General features: G+C 36.9%; 1 protein-coding gene across 10 annotated transcripts in view; it reads right to left on the bottom strand.

Annotated features, from left to right (window-relative positions):
- LOC124159528 (rho GTPase-activating protein 23-like) overlaps nt 1-23,051 on the bottom strand; it is a 653,624-nt gene that overhangs the window by 20,693 nt on the left and 609,880 nt on the right. For 9 of the 10 annotated variants that reach the window (XM_046535407.1, XM_046535408.1, XM_046535399.1 and 6 more), the window contains 8 exons: nt 12,169-12,501; nt 10,538-10,778; nt 9,742-9,899; nt 9,041-9,205; nt 8,110-8,268; nt 7,357-7,572; nt 5,442-5,580; nt 590-783 (listed from right to left, as the gene is read on the bottom strand). In XM_046535407.1, coding sequence (XP_046391363.1) covers nt 590-783; nt 5,442-5,580; nt 7,357-7,572; nt 8,110-8,268; nt 9,041-9,205; nt 9,742-9,899; nt 10,538-10,778; nt 12,169-12,501 — 1,605 coding nt within the window. The remainder of the gene's footprint in view (nt 1-589; nt 784-5,441; nt 5,581-7,356; nt 7,573-8,109; nt 8,269-9,040; nt 9,206-9,741; nt 9,900-10,537; nt 10,779-12,168; nt 12,502-23,051) is intronic. The other variant, XM_046535401.1, reaches the window with a different exon arrangement.

Here is a 23,051-nt window from a genome sequence, read left to right as displayed (position 1 = left end):
TCGAATTCATGGCTAAATAAATAGATTGCAACTTTGCAAATTCCACATATATGGTAAGACTTTATAATGACAGAAGAATGTTACATGGACAGAAGAACTTTTAAAATCGTTTACCAATGGCAAAAACAAATCGTTTTTTGCAAACTATTCATAAAATTTTAATCACGTGGCTGACTTAAAAGCAGGTATTTTACATTTGACTGACAAAGGTGCTAAACTAGAATTTATAGAGAGCTCTGACAAATTGACACATGGCAAGCTGTTTGATAAGTATATGTTTAAATGACATTCTCCTACCTACCACCTCCCAGAAAATATAAGTGCTCACGTCCACCCTCAATCCATAGACCTCCATACATTGGTCATTCTCTTCCTCTAAGAGTGTCTTCCCTCTCCTCCACCCTCACTTCAACAAAAGTATATTAAAGCACTAGCCATGAGAGAAAGTTGTATTCCCATTGAGAATGACATATGAGTGCTGAAACCAGTTGGAGCTCACCAAATTAAGTTATGTGGAATTCATAAAGCTTCAATCTGTTTACTTAGCCTCAGAAGTCTTGGGCTTCCGATGACCAACGACAAAGCTCACCTGTTTCTCCCCATCTCGATGATCGGAGAGACACTCCCCGAAGACTTCATGTCCCCCTACCTCCAATCCTGCCCCACTACCCCCTGCTTTACGGCCTCCCTTTGCCTTCTGCATCTTCCGGTTAGCTGCAGAAATTATAGATGATACAATGTCTTTTGCACTGATCTCCTTGCTCGGACTATCAGCCTTCATGCCTGTGAGTTTGGGTGATTTCCCCCGATGCAAAGAAAGAGAGAAAGAGGGGGGGAATGGGGGAGGGTGGGGCAGAAAAGGCAGGGATGGGTGGGGGAAGCAGGGGAAAAAAGGGGCAAAAGAAACATGCATAAGCTTCAAAATAAAACAAAAGAACTAAAATGATAGACCCTCATTCTCTCATGCAGTTGACAATGCAATGCAACTCATATGCTTTATAAAAAGCAAAAAATTATAGTAATAAAAAACAGCAAACTTCTTCATATAAGCCCATTCAATTCTAAGCAATATTTTAACAGTAAAATGAATGGATAAATGCAATGAATTAATTTATAACTGTCCATACTGAAGGTACAGCATCACCATGCAAATTTACTAAATGAATCCTAACCTCTTGACTGGATATGTAAAGACTGAAAACTTGACTCCTTAATTCTCAGAAATACCAATTAACTTACTAAATGCCCTAGGCTCAACAAAGAAAAGCTTTCCCCCTTTCTACCCTATCATGCCTGCAAGGAATATCTGCTGTGGCACCAAGGAATCATCACAAGTATTTCTACTGTTTTGGGATACCAGTGTCTTCCTATTCTTTGCTTTTCGACAAAGGCATCTAAAAATCATGGTTGTTCCATTGACAATGCACACAAATTCTTTTTTTTTCAAATTTGAAAAAATTCTTTTAGGACTTTTTGTTACAACTAGTAGCTCAATGAAGTTAACATTTTTAAATGTCATAAAAATCTCTTTCAAAATTATATATGCTATAGTATGTTTGCTCCTCTTCACTAGGATGAGCTATAAATTCATGGCACATGCCATGGCTCATGGTGTTGTATGACAAATTGAGGAATTTTACTGGAGGCAGCACCAATGCTAGAGAGCAGTTTACCAACAATTGAGGAGATATGATTTAAGTTCCGGCCAAGTTCAACCTGATTTCTCACACTTTATAGTAAGCTGCAAACCCATTTTTTTCGATTAGCATCGACTACAAAAAGACGCCTGCGGGGAAATGTCCTATGTAAAAAAAGTCAATAATAAAATGGATCTGACCACAAATAACAGAAAAATGCAAAGCAATAGCTGAATAACACAACTGGTTCCGAAAACTAGGAGAATGAAAACCAAAGTGTAGTTGACAGGTTCTATGCATACAGCGGTCCCATATTTTCTACAAATCATAACATATGTATTCCTGACTAATATGCAATTGAGCATAATTTGAAGAATATGAAGCACCTAACAATTGATAATTGAGTAATAAGCAAGAATATTTTTAGAATTACAATTTCAGAAGTAAACTAAAGGACTACGTGAATGTCTTGCAACTAAAGTATGCACACTTGTAACACAAAATTACGTGAATTACAAACTTTTAAATTTGTAGAAGTTGTATGCATGTATGTATAACTCCAAGCATTATGAATTAATGGGCAGTAATGGAACATGAATAAAAAAGGATCAGTGAAATATACAATGCACTTTGCAAAGTACCATTTCAAGAGTGAATGGAGGATAACTGAGACCAATTAAAGGAAGCATTAAGTGCAATTGAGATTTACTTAAAACAGGATTAAAGGAACAAAGCTAAAGAGCTGGTGTGGCATATTGCAGTACTTATCAAAAATAAAATTTAAGCTAAAATATCAAAGAAATTATACCTCATTCCACATAATTATGCAGAATTAAAATGTATGAAATTATAAACTGAAGTTGTTGGCGGATTTGTATTAACACTGACAGAACATACCATGCAGGAATCTAGCATAGGTAATAAAACATGAAAAGCCTTCAAGAGAGGAGTAAGGTTAGCTTATTGAGAAACAGTTAAAAGAAAAAATCTTACACTTAAGTTCCATAGACGTTTTATCTTTCATAGCTTAAAAAAGCTTAAAACATGTTCAATCCCCAGAGCAAAAACAAAAAAAAATCACTTACTAAAAACTTATTATGATAAAAATTGTGAATGAGTAAGAAAGGCATACGTGTTCAATTAAACAATATTTAACCAATAACACACTTAGAAATTTGACACCAAGAAATGTTTTCATATGAATCCAAGTAATAATCCCAATCCAGTCAATGCAATGCTCATGGACCAATTTTTGAAGGGAAAAATTTCATTCTCAGAAGTTTTAGAGAGATAAATGGCCAAAGTTTACACACCCTTCATCTAACTCAAGGTTTATGTCACCTACACAAACATAAAATGATGTGCATTCTATTGTAAAAGAACACCTTATTGAAATCAAAGATACACAGAGATACAACCACAGCAATGATAAATAATTGATAATATATTGAAATAGAGTTATCCTTCCTTTGTGGATGGTTATTTCTCCTAAAATTACTCATAAATGAGTTCATACACTACCCCCAATCCAAAGCAATCCATCCAGCACAAAGACAGAGCTAAACTGCCTCTACATATGTGCAAACTTTTTAATGAAATTTAGATAAATCTTTACCCTATATGTTGTGACAGCTCATGAGAACTGTCACTAGCATTAATAAAATGACTACAAAATTTATATTTCAGAGTTTCAGCAACTTAATTATCAATCGAATACAGTAAAGACAAAATATAAATAGTAACTTAAAACTCATAGATAATATTTTTTTCAAGCTTTTACTTCTGCAATTAATATCCACATTCTGATTGTTCATCCTTTGGTAAACACCCACATTTTACAATTTTTAAAGCATACTGAGGATTTAACATAACCATGTTTTCATGTAAGGAAGTTTTCTTGTTAACTTAGGAAGTTGAAATTTTTTATTTTTTTTAACAAAATAACTACTAAGGACATGGCCCTGGGATGCTTTTGCACATCCTTCCAGCTAGACTTTAATGATACAGATCATTCTCAACTTGCTGGCCAGGGCCACACATCTTGACCTCTCCCACTAGGAATCCTTAATGAAATTCTATCTACATCCATGGTAGCCACCCTCCCCCCTTTGCAGCAATTAAGACAAATTTGAATGCACACCCATACATCTGATATTGTTTTTTAGGCAGCCCCTTGATCAATCCTTGCATAGCACCATGAATTCATGCATTCACTGGGAAGGAACTTTTCAAGAAATTTAGCCATTTAGACATCATCTCTGCGACAGATTGGAACTCACTAAAATATGTATATGGGGATGCCATGCTTCAACTTATTAGTTATCGGCCTCATTTAAAACTTACAAGCATAGTAGGCATTAAAGAAGTAGAGATTGACAAGGAATGTACTTAAGTCAAAGATTGTTCATGTTAGAATTCGCTACATCAGCATTAAACTACATTTGGTAACCTATAAAAAATATTACTCTAATTTAACTTCTTAGTCAATAAAGTGAAATAATAGTATAGTTTATTGATTAAGATGTTAGTAAGTTGCAGTTAGCGTTTTCACTTGCAAAAACTTCTCATAGACAATACATGATACTATGTACTCTTTGCTATGCAAAATAGCAGTTAATGAAAAAGTATGCCAGAAACGAAAGAATACTACAATTATTTGATACTCAACCAGTCTACAGCGAAATGTTCTTTGTATGGGGAAAGCAAGTTTTCCAGGTAACGGTGGCAAAAACCATTTCCATATTTTCAATGACCATGTACAAAATTCAATGTCCTGGGCTGCATGGTCTTACATAAAACTTATGATGTTCAATTATAGTCTACACAAAACCTAATTATCAACTTCCCCCCTTCAAAAAAAAATTGATTATTCTCCCTTCTCTCCATTTGGAATATTTTTCCATAAATCAACGAGCATTGCTTTAAGCACTGAAAAGCCATCTGAAGTTGGCATCTAATACTTCCATGGCTCTTCTGGCACAATTTTGGTGTCTCTCTTATTAAAATACATTTCTTAAGACATCTTTGACATGACTATTTAAAGTATTTCAATGTTTTAATTGAACAAAGACTGACACGATTAATGATTCTTTGCAACTGTATGAAAATATGCCGGCATATCATATGCATAAATTATTACAGTCTATAATAAAATTAATTTCTCCCATTAACTTATAACATAACCTAGGGATGTACCATCAACTCGGTTCTTAGGATCTAAAGCCCAAAAAGGTTCAGAATATTTATCACCACAATATTTCATAAATTGAATTAAACAAGTAATATATGTACTTACATGTTGAACTTGAACATGAATATATTAAAATAATTTTCACTGAAACAAATAATACTAATTGTGTAGAATCCTTGTGATCACAAATTGTTAAAAATGGGTACTGAAAGGATAAAATCGTATGCTGATAAGGAAATTTTTTATTATGCAATTCATAAATGCTTGAATCCAAATGACTAGAGCACAGGAAGCATAAATATATATATTACACTCTGATACGAGTTCATTTCATATGATTTGATAAGCAATGGCACTTCCATGACTATCATACATATCCAGTTCCAACGATCAGTCACAAGAGAGAGTCAACACGAGAGGGAGATGCAAGCAGTGGCTAGAGCAAGACACAGAGAGACAGTCTGGGCAGGGCGAGAGAGCTGATTGGGGCGAGGCAACTTCAAGGAGGAGGGACGGGTCATGGGTCAAAGTAGTGGACAGGTTATAACCTTGGGCTAAAGCCATTGGGATGTCATGTTAATTCGTTCTTATTACTAAGCAGCTGCCGTTCTTACCTTCAACTTTCTGGATGTTGTTTAGCAAGAGATTTTGGTTCGCTCCAGAGGCATCACCACTGTCACCAGCCTCCGCACAAACGTCAAAGGGAATTGTGCTCATGTCATCAATGTCCTCATCAGAGAAAAACCAATCAACCTGGAAACAAAGAGGATTCCACACAATTATAAGTGAGTAGGCAGAGCAGGCAATATGTGTACAATTGCAAACCTTGGGGCTGAGAAACAGATTCCAAAATATTTTGAACAAATGATACATGCCAAGGGAAAAGATTTAACTTTATAACATCTCATTAGCTATATGGAGCGTATAACTGAAATATAGTATAAGTCTGTAAACAATTTTACAGTCTATAGTGACGGTAGTGCTACAGCAAGTGATTTTCTGTACTGGTTGAGCTATGTAGATAAGTATGAGGATATCATCAGCCCATAAAGAGTCCTTGTGATTACTATAGTGCTACAACGAGTCCATTACACTGAAAATGTCATCCTGGATATATAACTCTTAGGAGAAACAGCACTATTCTTCAATCACAGGATTGCTGTAGATTTATTTCAGATGCATTTTACCAATTTAAGTATACCAGGACTAGCCACGGTGATCATTTTACAGGGGAACATGATGCCTCGGTAGCTTCACTGGCTAAAGAACCCAACATGAAATTGGGGGGATCTCGGTTCAAATCCCAGTCAAGGCAAATGATTTTTTTTTCTGTGAATTTTTTGCACATTTCATCAAGGTAAGGCAACATTGTGCTACGTAAGAGAAACCTATCACTCGCCTCCAAAATTCACAGACATTATTGTACATTTTGGTCGTTAAGTGTTAAATTGAATAGCGTGAAAAATTACCATTTGTGTTTTTATCATGGATCGTACATTTTGTTTATTTCCTTGCCAGGATACTATCGCAAAGTTAGATGCAAATGAAAGCGATATCACACCTGATCCTCCCACAGAATCATATGAGGTTTCTGCAGCAATTTTCCATGTTTTTGGATATATTTGGAACTTCTTCCATGAACCCTCATGAATAATGTGTGGCAAATGCTCGCCATTGCCTGGACGCAAGGCTTATTTGATGGCACTTGGCCTCAGTAACTCTCCAGATAGTGATGGACATCCCCATGGCAATATGTACCAAACAGTCCAGCACCATCATGACTGTAACCTCTCTATAGATGTTCAATTTGCATGTGCAGTCATTTTTTGGACTCATAACTGATTGGGAGATGTTCAGATAGCTGCAATATGTTACTAAAGGTGAGTTGCTAAATGATAAAAAAAGCCCTACCACAGTGCTCGGCCAACTTCTTCGGAAAGGGAGGCAGATAATATCCTACAATGCAGAATGCTCCTATGATTATATTTGTTCTTGATGGGATGTACTCGAAAAAAATTATAACAAGCGTGATGAGTAATAGATGACCAGAAGATTAAGAGTTAGTGTAAAGCAACTTCAGAGTTTTTTTTACATAAAAATTGGAATTTTAATGCATATTTTGAGTGAATATCAATAGATCAATCAACATCGCTGTGAAAAAAAATCAAATTTTGTCATAAAGCACAGTGGTAACCAACTGATGAGGTAATTTTGAAAAGACATCCACCGAATTGTACGTATTAATAACATATAATTATTTAAAAAATTATTGCAATAGAGATTAATTTACTTCTGAATACATATAAATGCGTAAATAATGTAAATATTCAACTTTCAAATACGTAATAACCTGAAACATGCAATTTTCCATGGACATCACCAATAACGAATTAGTGCTGTAACAAATGATTTTCTTTGGATCAAATTGAGATGAAAGACAGGTAGCAAAATTTTTGTCAGTTAGTAAACTGCCTAAGTTTTTATTTACCTTAGAGTCTAAGAATTCTGGAAATATTAGTAAAGACTTACATGACTGATTAAGGTCTCAACAATTCTACACTGGTGGGACATGTCTGTCACCATCGTCACCATGTTGTCATTGGCAGTTCTAACCAGAGTAGGGCCAAATACAATGGCAAGATTGCGGGCTTCCATTTTGTTGACATGACAATGAGATACAACCTTCTTCAAGTGGAAAAGAAGGTACTTGAGAGTTTCAAAATGATGATCAGGCAGCTCATGGACCTGCAAATATTTAAGGACAATGACCAAAACAATGTAATAATCAACAAAATAACAATCAACAATATACAACTCCAAATAAGTATTAAACTGCAAGATTTACCCCGACGATTAATTTTTGAATTGTTCAAAGTGATCAATATTATCTATATTTAAACAAAATGGATATAAAAATACATATATTTGAATGTAAGTTATAAGAGTTCAGTGCAATTCATTCAGTGCAACATATAAGTCCCAAACTAAAATATGGAAAGTGATACTTAGAAATAATCTAACAGGAGAAAGTAATTCCAGATAAATATATAATGTTCGTTTTAGCCCAGAAAAATTATTAAACAGTGCCAAAAAACATAAAAAATTATGATTGAACAAATGGAACATGACCAAAAGTATAAATATTTAAATAATTCTAAGGGTAAAATGTAAAAAATTACTGTAACACAAAAATTCATTCTCCTCAACCATAGAAATATATATCTATGCATTGCACGAAACTTTAGAACGATATTTTTATAATGTTGGCTTAGAATATCTCACCAGCTTCCTGATTGTTGCTATTCTTCTTTCAGGCCCTTCAATTTTGTCGGACTCAATGAATGAAGGATATAGTTCAGAAGTAAGAAGGGAGTCAGGCAATTTTCGGAAGAAAAGTTTCAGGAGACTTGATATCACATTCACATCATTCCACCGTGCATCCTGAAAAAAATGAAAATTTGAATTTTACCTCCACAGGAGAAACAGGGATAAATACAAATGTTAACATGCCTATGCATCCTGCCATCCGTGAGGAGGATAAGAGGGAATGCAAAATCTGCAGGGACACGGACAGGGGAGCCCTACATGATGTCTGGAGGGCCCACATACAACAACTCCAAGTGCTTTGCTTTGGGGCCCAGCCCAACTCTTTTCTGCCCTACTGGGCATACATGTGCAACATCTTTCAAAGAAACATAATGCTTTCAGAAAAATATAGCTATATGTATAATGAATTGGTGTGAGGGAATTTTACACAAACTAAGCCAAATAGGCCAACAACGACTTTGATTTCATCCTTCAAGTGAAATTAAAATTATTGCCTTCACTGCAGCTTTATGAAGACCAAAGAATGTCAACATACAATTTTTTCTTTACTTGGTAGATTGAAAGGTAGTACACAAGCAGTCAAGCATAGGCGGCTTCAATTTGTGGCACCATGGTTCAGAGAAAAAAATTCACTTATGACTTTCCATGCTGACACTTATGGTTATGGCATTCATGTCATTATCAAGGTGGGTGGCAGGGATTCAAATGTGACCATCAAAAGGAAAGTTAAGATAACTTAAAAATCCCTAACAATATAAATTCCCCATCTCCATAAAAATGATAAAAGATGTAATAAAGGACATATTTAACAGATCTGAATTGTGGGACTGGGAAATCAGTAGCTAAATTATCTACTATGAATAAAATGAATTATTCAGCAACTCACCTGCATATTTATACAATCAAAACCACGATTGACTCCTTCGGTTAATGAAGCTACAGCAGCTGTGTTTCCAGGCACTCGATAGATGCCAATTATATCCAGACCCCGAGCTTCAACAATACTGGTACAAAGTTCCACCAACAAAGGAACATATTCACAAAAAGTTGACTGTGATAAAACAAAAATAAGATGTGTTAACGAGAATTCTATGAAAAGCCATTTCTTATCAAAATTAGCAACATGTGGAAATATCTAATAAAAATTAATGATTGGTTTAACTATTCCAGATATATAGGCCACTTGGATCACCAATTTGCAGAGGTCCATGGTACTGAAAAAATTGACTGTGCTTTTCCATAATAATTTTACAACCCAGCCAGTTTCCACACTTTTACGCCAGATTGCACAGAAGTGCTAAAAGTGCTCATGTTATAAAATGATTGTAGAAAAGTATGAAGTCCACTTTTTCAGTGAAACTATTCCAGGTAAAAAATTAGGACCTCATGGGGATGCACATAGAGAAAATTGTTGCAATGAAACTTATAAATTACATCAACACATGCATAAAAATCACCATATTGCAAAATTTAATGGGCAATAAAAAATCAAATCCCTTTGAAGTTAGCTGCTCAAACAGGAAATCAAAGTTTTAAAAAAATGCTCAGTTGCTAGAATAAATGAGGCTGTGAAACACAAAACTTTACCTGTGGGCAGTCTTCAAGTGGAATTCCAATAGTAACTCCTTCAGGTCGTGGAGTGGTGGGAGAGCTGGGAGAGGAAGCCCCACCCCCTTGCTGAATGCGACGGAATTGTTTTGCCACTCGTCCCTTCCAGGTTTTGGACTTGGGGGATGGGAGTTGATCTGAATGATGAGAATATATTATGAGCGTGAAATAAGGAGAATAATGTAAATTCATTGTAATTAAATTTCAATACTTTTCAGAGGCATGAATGTTTAATCTAAAGTGGACAAGATATACGATAAGAAAGATATATTTCGAGGAGAAATAGGTGTTTCTTCTGGTTACTATGAGTGGTGGCAAACTCAAGTTAGCAAAGAAATCTACAAATCTTGCCACGATTTTTGAATTACCTTCTTATGAGTCAAATAAATGCTGAAGGAACAGAAAAAATACAGAATTCCTTAGAGGCAAACATTTAAGTAATAAGTATCCCATATTATGTCCTCAGTTGAAGTTAAATAAAGTACAAAAACAGACTATCAGTCAACCATCTTTGGTTTGACACAAACTGACAATAGATGGATCTTTCCTGCTTTGAATTAAAGCAATTATACCATCATTTAAACAATGACCTCAAAATATATACATACAATGACATCAATTTGTAGTTTTTCAGCATATTGATTACAATTTAAAGGTCTTTGCCATTACTACTAGTACTGATAATCTTCATAACAAAAATCCAAAGGTGTGGAAAATGGTACCTCTGCAACTTCATGAGATAAATAAATAGTTTTACAAAATAGTTGTAGCATACCTCCTTGACTCGCTTTCCTAGTTTTATTAACAGGTGACTGGCCAGTGGGGGAGCGATTTCTGAAAGACGTGAGTTTCCTGATTCCCTTGTGAGCAGGAAGAGGAGAGAGCCTATTGGTGTAGGGAGGAGCAGATGCAGCTGATGACTCTGGACCGACTGACTGCGATGGGTTCAACCCTTGACCACTACTAAGAATGGCTAGAGCAGCAGACGAACCATTTGGAGTCGCATCCACTGAGCTCTGTGGTGCAATCAGGAAGAAAAATGAAATTAGTCTCCCTCATTTATGATATCAAGGCTGACAAAGTTAAATTTAGTGCAAATTTGGCAGGTCAAATTTCTCGATTTAAACATTTTCCCTTTCAAAATACATATTAAAGAAAAACTAGAAGGAAACTTGAGTTAATCTATGGAAATTTCTGCAACAGATTAGATTTATTTTGAATTAGTGTGAAATTTCTCAAGAGATTAGTGTCATTGCCATTGGTTTCAATTTTTTCTCCCTTTCTTTTTCCATGCTCTCATAGCAATTTTTGTTTTCAAAAAGCTCATGCCCTATTCAAGAACATGTCAGGCATTTGAGACAAATTATTTTGCTTATTTAGAACACTAAATACTGTAGAAGAAATACCATTTCATCAGGTATGATTAACATTTATATAATCTCCAGTTTAGAAGTGAAAATAACTCAAAATGTTGTTAAAAAAAACATTTTTCCATGAGATTAAACATAGGCCAAAAATATCGGCACCTAGAGCGTTTTAAGGCGAAAACAGAAATCCCATATATTGGCACCTGAAATACCATGTTTACCTTAGAAAATGCTCTGTTGGGGTCGAACACCTCAACATTTAAAATAACTGCATTTAAGCCCTTTAGGCACCTCAGGCATGGCCATTTGTCATTGAACAAATCTGGGTTTTTTAAATGATATTTTTCACACCGATTCATAAATTTTGAGACCATGAATTTTAAATTTGGATCATCTTTTAAATACAAGTGCCGGCCTGGCATAAGACATCTTTTATGCAAATTAGGCAGGGTGAGAGACTCAGAAGCTACATTGCAGATACTCAGTTGCTTGGCCTGTTAAGAACAAAAAACTTTCAGAGCAATGCAGATAATATCATTTTGGAACCAACATAGATATTTTTCAAGTCTGATCAAATAAGAGAGTTATTTCATTGTACAGATAGGTATAGGAATTCGATTTTCACATGAACAATGAAGGACTTTAATTAACAATGAAATTTGACTTGCAATTTTCCACAAAAATAAATTTAATTCGACTTGAGTTTCGATGTTACTACATCATTTTCAAGGTACAAATGGTACAAGGTACAATGACCATTTGTACCTTGAAAATGATGTAGTAACATCGAAACTTGAGTCGAATTAAATTTATTTTTGTAGGAAATTGCAAGTCAAGTTTCATTATGGATCAATTCCACTCCATCTCGCTTGATTCCTCGAATTTTATACTTAAATTAACGTTAGGAGGGATGCAGTAGTCAAATATCTCCTTTCAATTTCTGTTCTCTCTGCTTTTTTTTCGACTACTGGTGTCCTAACACTCCCCACCACATGCCTATTGAGACGGTTTGCAGAGTAGTATGAAGATGTAGACTTACCTCTTTCTCTGAGGGTCCTAGCTGTGGTGAACCTTCAGGCCTGCACCCGCTTTCCTGAAGTGCACGGATCCATTGTAGCATGTCCATCGAGTCCTCTGCCTGCAGGAGGACCTCGGAGGAATGTGATACAGGACCAGCACTTAGTCGGAACACATGTTTCCTCTTCGTGTAGTCTCCAGCCACATCCACCACGCCATTGCGAACATCAACAACTTCCTCTGAGGAGGAGGAACTTGTTGATGCGATGGTTCCAGCTGTCCCCGAGGATGATGTCAAGGTAACAGAAGTTCCCGTGGAAGATGATGAAGACTGCCCCAGCATCATTCCAGGAGTCTGTAAATAAAAATATTACAATATATAAATATAAAAATATGTAGATGAAGGATGAAAATGAGATGCTGAAAGTCATGGCTGCAACAACAAAGATTACCTCAGGAAGAGAAGAAATTACATAAGTTCACAATATTTTATTTTGTCACTGCTGATATAAATACCAAACTTGAAAAAAAGTAGTTCCACAAACTGAAAACCATGATAACCACTACATTTTTCAGTTGCCCTTTTTTCCCCGATGTTTTCCCATCATCTGTATATTACCTCACAATTATTAGCATACATGATTAAGATAGTATTTGCATAAAGATATTTGCAGTTTCATTCGCAAATGCATGAAGGTTATCTTAAATAAGCTCACAAATGTTGCCCAAGACTTCAGCAGAGCAAGAGTTGACAATGGCTCATGGAAACATATGAACGAAAGGACACTGAGAAAACTTACATTGATTTCGCCAACATTCCTCAAAATACATTGAAGATGTAAGAGGGAATGGACCCATAAACCAATGTCTTCCAATAGTCGATTGTGATCAGGGCCGGAACTAGGAGTTTGGTCAGGGGGGCAAAGATCAGTTTGACCTCCTCCTCCCCTCTCGCCCCCCTCCACGATAATATAATACATACATAGGTTATTTTCTTGAGATGCGGTAGTTGAAATTACACACCGTATGTTAGCTACTAATAAATTTTGTTATATCTTAGTTTAATAATTTATTAATTAAAAATTATTACTAAATAATTAAATTATAAAAATTAACCAACTTTTTTAAATAAACACTCTCAGGTTTTGCCGCCCCCGGCATGCGCCCCCTCTGCCCCACACTAGTTGCGGGCCGGATTGAGATACCCCCGCATTTCTCCGTTTTACGATTCGTTGCCTAATATTTGAGCTATTCGCGGCGAAAAATAGATGGCCTTTCGCAAATTGCATTTAATTCTTTCGGAATATTTAAATCTGTGCATTTTTACCTTATTCTTTAGGAGAAAAAACTAATTACAGGAAAAAACGTATAAGTTAATGGGAAATTTTAAAATCAACGTTACCGCGAGATGAAAGGTTATGTGTCATTTAGATCTATGGAATTGCTTTTTAATCTTCAAATATGTAACTCACTTTTTCCAATTTATCATACCTAGAATTTTCAGGACAGAGCAGTTTGCAGTAACTGAATTCAATCTAGTTGACTACAACAAATTAAAGTTACTTCAATTGATTCAAATTTCCCATCTAATAATGGAAATACATACATAGGTTATTTTTTTTTAGATGCGGTAGTTGAAACTGCTCACCATGTGTTTGCTATTAAGAAATTATTACTGAAACTATAATTAATAGTTTCAATTATTACCGAAAATTAACCACTGATTCGTTAATGTTTAATTTTTGCGACATTCTCAATTTCCATCCAAGATGGAGTCCTGTTACAGAGGGGATGTTAAAGGGTAAATCAATAGGATGCATGTCCCCAGCGGTCAAATCAAAAAGTTAGTTCAAATAGGCGACGATGCATCTTATTTCGTATTCAGGAATTTCTCATACTCAGGCCCATTCTATAAGCAAAGACAGCGTGAAGATTAATGTTCGGAAACCCCAACTGCTTACCCCGACTTTGATCCAAAGACCCATCGATCAACTCTTCTCATAAAGTCAACTACCCTCCCAAATCTTCAATAGTATCCAAGTAATACTCCCCTTACGAGCACATAGCACATTCTGGAAGCAGATACATCATCTCTGCAACCCTATGCTACGGCCACTTCGTATTTATTTATAAAAAAATTAATATCTTCCTAAATCCTTAGATTTTCTACCATTGCCGTTTCATCAACTACCTTCTGCTTCATATCCACGGATCCTATCTAGTTCACCTTCAGTTATTTTTTTGCTTTCACTTTCCTGCACTGACGATATCTACACTCAGTGAAATTTCTTTGATCCATCTAATATCCGTTTTCTTTACCTATCTATCCTTAATATTGAATATCCTGAATATCCATGGCATTTTTCGCTTGCCGTATTTATACTTTTACGATTTTCCGTTCATTTTCCACCAAATCTTTTCTATTATCTCTCATTAAATCGCGAAATTTTCGAAATGGCCGTTGTATTTCTTAAATTTTCATTTTTTTTCGTTTTTGCCTTCTTGTTTTTTTACACACATTGAGATACATTTCATAACTTTGTCAACATTTATTTTGAGTGAGATGTTCCTTATTACGAATCCTTGATTACAGAGGGCCAACTTTCTAATATTATTCCTCGTGGTGCAATAATATGAGGAATTCTTCTTCCAATTATCTTTTCCAATAAATCGGTCAGGTAGGTCATCCAACCAATTAGTAGTGCTCCCGGAAATAACTCTCGTATTTTTTTGCATAAATTTGTACGAATGCTCAAGTACACGAACAAGGGCGGAAATTCCACGGCGTAAATAAGGGGAAAAATTATGAAAGTACAATTCGTGAAAATGCAAAGAGTTGTGAATTTTATGAAGAAATACGGCAATTGCGAAGAATAGGATTTCCTACTAACGTTATTCATGACGAAAGCATATGAGAAAACACGCTTTGCGCGCGCGGACTAACAATGAGCAGTCGAATCCTGATTAAAGAGGACCGGAGGGAGATCTTATACGTAGTGGAAGAAGATGCGAAGTGTGAGATAACGCACGGGGTCTTGGCGATCGTGGCGAGAAAGCGTGTCCGATTCAGACGAAATCACGAAAGTAAAGGTGATTAACGGGGGTCGGTCTCCTCCGACCGGTCTTCGGAAGACCTTCCCCGAGCCACATGTGCCCATCCGGAGCGTCTACCACTAACTACATATATCAATGAAGTACAACCACACGAGCAAGGAAGCATGAACACCACTAAGGAAACCTGCTCGCAGAAAAATGCTTAGCGTCCTTCGTCGTAAATGATCAAAAATGTTCACACATTTTTCGGTCAAAAAATTTTATCAACATAAAAAAATCAAGGCCACGGAAGAATGAAACGGTTAATTTTCAGTTAACCTATAATCTGAAAATATATAGCTACTACATAATATGAATTAATGGCATACGTATACAACCCAAGAAGTATGTAATGCGTTGCTAATACAAATTAGTAGCATTCTTAATTTGGAATGCAGTCCTATAAATATAATTGTAGAATAATTAGGAAGGAACGAATACGAGTATGAATTACTTTCAATTGTTTTGTCAATTAAAATCTAAATTTAGATAATGATAAAACATTTTGATCATTTACAACATAGTGAAATTATACTTTTAGTTGTCTCTTCAAATTTTTTTTTCAGCTTTTGGAAAAATGCAGAAGAAATAGAAGATATAAATATAGAAGCTCCAAGCGATAATAGCCATGTACTGCTATTGATGTTATAATTTGAAAAGATTTGCGCGGTTTGCACAATCTCAAAGTACACCGTTAATGTAATGGGGAAAAGCAAGAAACCACCCGAAAAAACATGACAGTGCGCTACTACACCTCTCTCCACGTTTAAGACACAGTTATATTTGAGGGGGACTTGTACTACACTGCACTACCCGAGCTCAACGATACAATCATGCACCACTTTAAATACCATTACTTCAAACTCCTTTTTGCGCGAAGAAAATAAGCATTCAAAATATTTCCGAGCGATTCCATAAAATTTCTTCCGCCATATCCACGTAATATTTTCAGCTCTACAACGATGGAGTTCACTGGGAGCCTCATAAAATATAACCCGCTTACTATTTATTTAACATTCCACAAACACATTCCTGACGAATGAAAATGACATATTTAAAAAACTTAGAAACGCAATAACAACCGATATTCACGACAACATTGAAATGAAAATTGTACCACAAAGCGCAATTGAAACCTGTAACCACTAGAACTACCAATGGAGTCATGTTGACTCCTCGCGATTTTTTTGGAAAGCGTGTACTATTTTATTTTCTAGAACTATTTTAATCGCTAAGCCTCATTTTGTGTCAAAAATGAATAAAAGCCACGGAATTTCAGGTCAGAATACGGAAAAAATTAGTCAGGGTGGAGAAATAAAAATCGCGGAGTCAAAATGACTCCATCGGTAGTTCTAGTGTTAAGATGAATGTAACTTTCCACAGCACGAATAATAAATCGAAAACGAAACATACACGGAAAAAGACGTGTTGTCGTTGACAGAACCTCAAAATAAGATCCTATCGTGCACAAATTTCTCAAAGACGGCAAGCCAGCAATGAGTTCGCAGCAAACACTAAAACAGCGGGTTTAAAAATATTTGAGAGGGTTTCTCAAAGAGGTTATGGACATCTGAGTAAATTGGCTTGAAGGATCTATTTTACGCACGGCAGCACCAGAGTCATCAGTTCACCGAAATCCGTATTAATTGAAAATAGTCCGCGGAAGGCGCTCGACTTTCGCTTGGGGTCAATAGGGTAGGCGAAACGGAGGGTGTAAGACGGCGGCAGCGAAGGCATTTGGGGCGAAGAGACTCGTATCGCGAGGAAGAGAGAGAACGAATTTGGGATGTAGGTGAGACAAGAGAAGCGCGCCTGGCGTGTTCCATCGCCGGAACGCAGCTCATCGGCGAGGAACCGTGACACCCGGCACGCTGACACGGAGAGGGAAGAGAAAAAATAACCTCCCAAGATGACACGAAGCGATTAAAAGCAGAGGAGAACGGGAGCCGGGGGAGAAATAATGCGAGAGTCAAAATGTTTTCGATACACTCCCTCAGGGAAAAATATGGAAACCTTCTTGAAGTTAACATCCTCCGCGATATAAAACCCTGTCTTTCACCAATCAATTAACGAACTCTTTTTATTTCCTAGCCATACGTTTTCTAATAATTTATCCACTGATACTAACTAGTCGAATTGCTTAAAAAATAAATTTCTCTCCATTGCTGGTTGTTGCATAAAGCTTCTTGTTTGGTAGGAGGTAACACCAATGAATGAATATTCGAGCCAATTTTGTTACAGCTAAAACGATAAAATATGTAGCACAATGCATCTTGAGTAAGAACAAACCAACCGCCTTAAAGGTATCACGCGGATGCAGACCCCCAGACCCACCGACTTTTGGCACATTTTACAGGAGCTTAAAAAAAGACTGCTGGAAACATGGGTTCCAAGATTATAAAAAGAGACTGGGAGAAATAAACACAAGGCATTGCCACTACCCCGACACTTTAACGGAGCAAGGACGGATGATTTTATTGCGAGTGCTAGAACTTCCACCGAAGCGAAGACCGCCACTGAAATTGATTCACATCTCAATTCTCTCGGAACGTGTGAGGAAAACATCAATAAAAACTATAATTAAATGGCTTTCTATTTTGCGTGGAAAAGATCGATGTCAATATAGATGTGCAATCACATTAAATATCGTCAGGAGTGAAACAGATAAGTCGTATTTAATGGCCGTAACTTTACGGTCATTGGAGACTACTATTCTGTTTCACTATTGAGTCCGTCCATCATGCCTGTTCTATTTAAAGGAGGTTTCTTTGGCGGATCACGAATATTACTTTCGCACAAATACTATCTTCATAGTAAATATAGAGGACAGGTAATTGCATAAAAAATATTTAGTCTTCCCCTAAGACTTGAACACTACAATTGCGATCTACACGGTTTCAATCGATATACACTCATTATGAAATACGATTGAAAACATATTTCGTGTTATGTATAGAAACAGTAAATAAATTACCGAGGATTCATGTGATGACTTTTTCCATAAGCTTCTTGTGGGCCATTCAGTGATAAACTTGGCGAGATGCAATTCAGTATTTCACCACAAATAAAGATTAAAAATTCACCGGCTATTATGACGATTTGGAGCAAGAACTACAGAAATGAAAAAAAATGCTCAGTAGACTTATTAGACTCAAGAGGCATGTAGGGACGACTAAAATAGGCATAAATTAGCTGCGCCATAAACACAATACCTCGTACCATCGCATCTTCAAATGCCATGTCCTATAGAAAGGAAAAGCCTGGATCCGCGCTGATGATTCCCACGGGTTCACGTGGCTAAATTACCAATTACAAGTATTCCCGCACATGGATAGAGCATGGAATACATGAAAGGAAAGGTAAGCAGCAAATTAAAACGCAGTAAAAAAAAGAATAAGAAACAATTTCTAGGGACTAATTGCTGGGGAGGGATGCGATACGGCGAGAAAGGAAAAGCCTTTTCCGCGCTGATTCCGGATTATAAGATCCCGCACGGTGGAAGAAACTCAACGGTCTCCACCGCTTTCAATCGCCACTCGACCATCCAATGTGATATCTACACAGTGCATGGACTCAACACGGTTAGACGAACGCAGAGAGCAATGCACTACACTATACCAGGGCCGGGTGAGTGGTCAGGGGGGACAAATATCAATTTGCCGCCCCCCACCCCCTAATACTTAAATATAATACACCCTTAACCCATTAATCCCCAGCGTTGCGTTAACGCAACATTATTGAATTCTAATTCTCAGAACAAGTTTCTACCTCAGCATAATTTTTTCTTCGATTTACCGACTTTTTTTTAAGTATCTCTAGTTCTAATTTTGCCATTTCCATCAACATTTTCATTCATATAATTGTATTTTTATGACTGATGGCATTTGGCATAAAAATCGTTGCGCACATACGAGACGCCCTAGGAAAAATGACATACCCCAGCGTGTCCGTGAAGGCAGAATAGGGAATTTCCTCCAAATTCCCTTTCCTTTCCTGATAACTCCCGGCGAAGATGTCGAGTGTACAAATCAAGATAAAAAATAGAATAAGTAAGCTAATTTTTAAAAATGACTTTTTTTGTGTCTATTTACCGCAGTTTTCCCCTGCGTTGCGTACACGCAGCATTATGAAAATCATATAATGTGATGAAAATATTTTTTTTCCAAAAATTCATCTTAATTAGGTCAAAATAAATCGGAAAATGCGGAAAAACCGAAGTTAGAAGCCCTAAGTACATGCAGTCTGGGGAATAATGGGTTAAGCTATTTTTGTAAGATACGGTAGTTGAAATTCTACACCGTATGCTTGTTATTAAGAAGTTCTATAAATATTTAATAATGTATAAATTAATAATTACGTCGAATAATTTAATTAGAAAGATTAATAACTTTTAAAAATAAACTTTTCAAATTTTGCCGCCCTGGGGACGTGCCCCATCTGCCTCGCATTAGTTATGAGCCTGTACAACACCGTTTAGGATTTCGAGGAGCGAGAACTTTCGGACACATTCGTACTCCGCACATTTCATGACCGCCACAAGGGGCCGATAAAAATGCCAACTATAATTCGCCTGCACTCCAAAAATGACCATTCAACGACTCTTGGGGGTTGGTATATGAGTTGGGGTGAGGGCGACTCCCGGGAGACCAGGTGCTACGGAACGCGTGGGCGATATGATTGATTTGTGATACGTAGATTTTCTATTACAAGGCTAGGATTTGATCTAATTTTGAATTACCGAAAAATTTCTGTAACGTAGCCCTTTGAAATATGCGCATTTATATTATATCTGTGAACTCAAAATATTAGAAGTGAACTTCGGAAAATATATCGAGGTAACTATTAGACAAATCAACTCAATTATTATTGAAACACAGTTTGAAGTTATTTCTTCAAAATGACGACAGATGGCGTCCACTACGTGTTAATTTCTTATATAAACGTCCCAGATTCATGTGGCTAATTTTTCGCCAACTTATTCATTTAACATATTCTTATTTTTTGATAAATCATCCTCAACCCCGACACCTCACACTGGAAAACCATCTCCGCAAGTTCCTTTACCGCCTTCCGTCTCGCCAATGGGACCTGGAAGGGACCCATCCCTCCCTGTTTTATTGCTATCACGCGGTTCAGGGTTCCAGCCCAAGAGCATTGTCGTCACCAAACTGTATGGTCGTCACAATGGATAATGAGGTACGAGCTCCAAGGCCACAAGAACACTGAACCACATCAAAGAAACCGCAACAATTGAGACGAGGCCGTGTTGACCACCATTTAACGCCCGTCGCACGAGACGTGAAAGCATGGATATTTTTTCACTGCGACAAGAGGGGATTTTGAATATGTCATAAATGCAGAACAAAAAAGGACTTGAGGAACGTACCTTAGGAAAATGCGTAGAAAAGTCTTAGAAATGCGCCGCTTTTCCTCAAAGAACCTCAGAATTTGCCGGCCTCGGTGGCGCCGGGGTAAAGTCCCCGACTACTAACCTAGAGGTCGCGGGTTCGAATCCCGCCTGGGTGGACTGATCACCATCCAGGGCATGGGTGTTTGTGATTGTCAATCAAGTTAATTGTAAGAGAGGACAATGCTGTCCTAAATTCGCTTGAAAAGGAAAAAGAGAAAGAATTTGAGGACTGTTTGGATCTTCAGCCTGTTTTGGGACACTTAAGTAGTAGATTCGTCATATTCGAGTAATATTTTGACACGCCTTCACAATATTTATATAACACTCGGTTACCATAAAAAAATCACAATGTTAGGGTACATCTTAATTTCCATATACTGATTCTTAGAATAGGAGATTAAATGTGCAAACCAAGATTTTTAAGCCTGACGAGTAAAACGGAACAAATAATTTTCGTGAGAATTTCAAAATGTACCTACACTTTTAATTCCTGCTAGAGTAAACATTGCATTTTGATAAAAACTTGATATAATATTCCTCAAGCCAGATTAAGAATTATGACAAAAATAAAAACCAGACACGTAACTGATCTGCGTTTTGAGGCAGCAAACAAATTATGCAATTCATCTCCAAACACTTAAGGTACGGCGCAATAAGGTCGGCTAAAATCAGTGGAAAACATATTTTTATTTATTTTATTTTGCCCTTCTCCGTAAACAGCACATAGAGGCAATTTACAACGGAGGAATTAACAAAGCACGACATAAACGTCCATGCCCTGGATAGGGACCAAATACCCAGGAGGGTTTCGAACCCACGACCTACGGTTTGGCAGGCGAGGACTTTACCCCACCGCCACCGAGGCAGGCATTTATCTTAAAAGATATAAGGATTGAGAAATCGGTAATCCTCGCGTCAAGAGCGAATTCCAGGAAATTCAGCCATCCCGAATATTAAGATTTTTATAAAATGATATCTATATTTTCATTTTGCAACTGCTGCCATAATCTCACACAGATAAAATTTTAAAAAAACTGAAAAAGAAATCATTGCCATTTCAGGGAGTTTTCTATTTATACGAATAAAGAAACCATACTTTCCCACGAAAATACCCCTTTTAATTGCCAGAATATGAATCAAATCCTTCTATGACATACCTGGTCATATGGTACTTGATATATTTAAAGCCGTACGTTTTATCGTACATTTTGCGGCATGTTGAAGAGGTTTCTAGAATAATGTACAAAGAATTGGATCGCTCACCTAGACCCGAAATCTCAATTCATAAGAATAATTCAGTTTTTCAGAATTTCAATCACTTACGAATAAACCTGATTCAAAGAGAAACGAATGGAAAACCTTGAAACCTTCAGAAAAGAGGCCGGAACAACTACATGCTACCAGTGAATTTAGACTAAAATTGATTTGAGTTGGAAAAAACATGCTCGTGAAAATATATTAACGGCTGATGTAATCGTTAGAGTGGAGCCACGAGCTTGTTTCAACAACTAATTGTGAGATGAAAACTACCCTCAGAACGTATTTTACAACTGATACTGTCTATATAAAGGAGTAGCGTGGTAGCCTAGTGAGTAGAGCATACCGCTGCTGATCCAAAGGTCCGCCTAACCTAAATTTGTGAGGTTCACACACCTGTGCCCTAGTCTGGGTCGAGCTCTAGCCTCACCCAACCAAACTACCTGATGCATTGATTCACTGACTTATAGTGTATTTAAATAATTCCCAACGTTATATCTTTTCCGAATACGCCCGAACCATCTTAACTAAAGCTATTTAATTAGTTGATATTGCATTTTAGTGCCTAGGTTTCCTACATCATTCATGTCACTGCAGGCCCATGAACAATAGAGAATGGCGTTCACTTAATTAATCAACTCTAGGAGCACAAAATGCACACACATTATCGCATTACGCTTTTTTTCCTAGCATTCTCTTTACCAGTTCCAACACTCTTACGCAAACATTTTTGCCGCTAAGGTTTATTCCTTCCATAAATCCTTCTCAAAACCCCCAAGTCGCAATAATTAAATTTATTTTCTCTCAGACTGCACCTATTGAAAACGGAGTCGAATTTCACTGGAATCTAATTGTGATCTAAATCGCCATCCGGTGCCGCAAAGCTGCGCGATTTGATCGCGCTTCCTAACCCTCTCCGAGACCTCATCTGCCACGCGCATCTGACATGCGAGCATCCCCGAATCTTTTATCTACGCCCATAGTCTTGCCTAAAACAAAAGATATTTGTTCACTAACTTACTACCCATTGCAGCATTCCACTGCTTTCGAATTTCGGATATTAATCATTCCTAGAATACCCTGCCCCACTTTATAATCAACTGTTTCCTAACATAGGCAATTTTACAACTGTGACTCCTTGAACA

This window comes from Ischnura elegans, chromosome 5, assembly GCF_921293095.1.
Source record: "Ischnura elegans chromosome 5, ioIscEleg1.1, whole genome shotgun sequence".
Lineage (NCBI taxonomy): Eukaryota > Metazoa > Arthropoda > Insecta > Odonata > Coenagrionidae > Ischnura > Ischnura elegans.
Note: the sequence above shows the minus strand (reverse complement) of the source record. Positions and strands in the feature narration are given on the sequence as shown.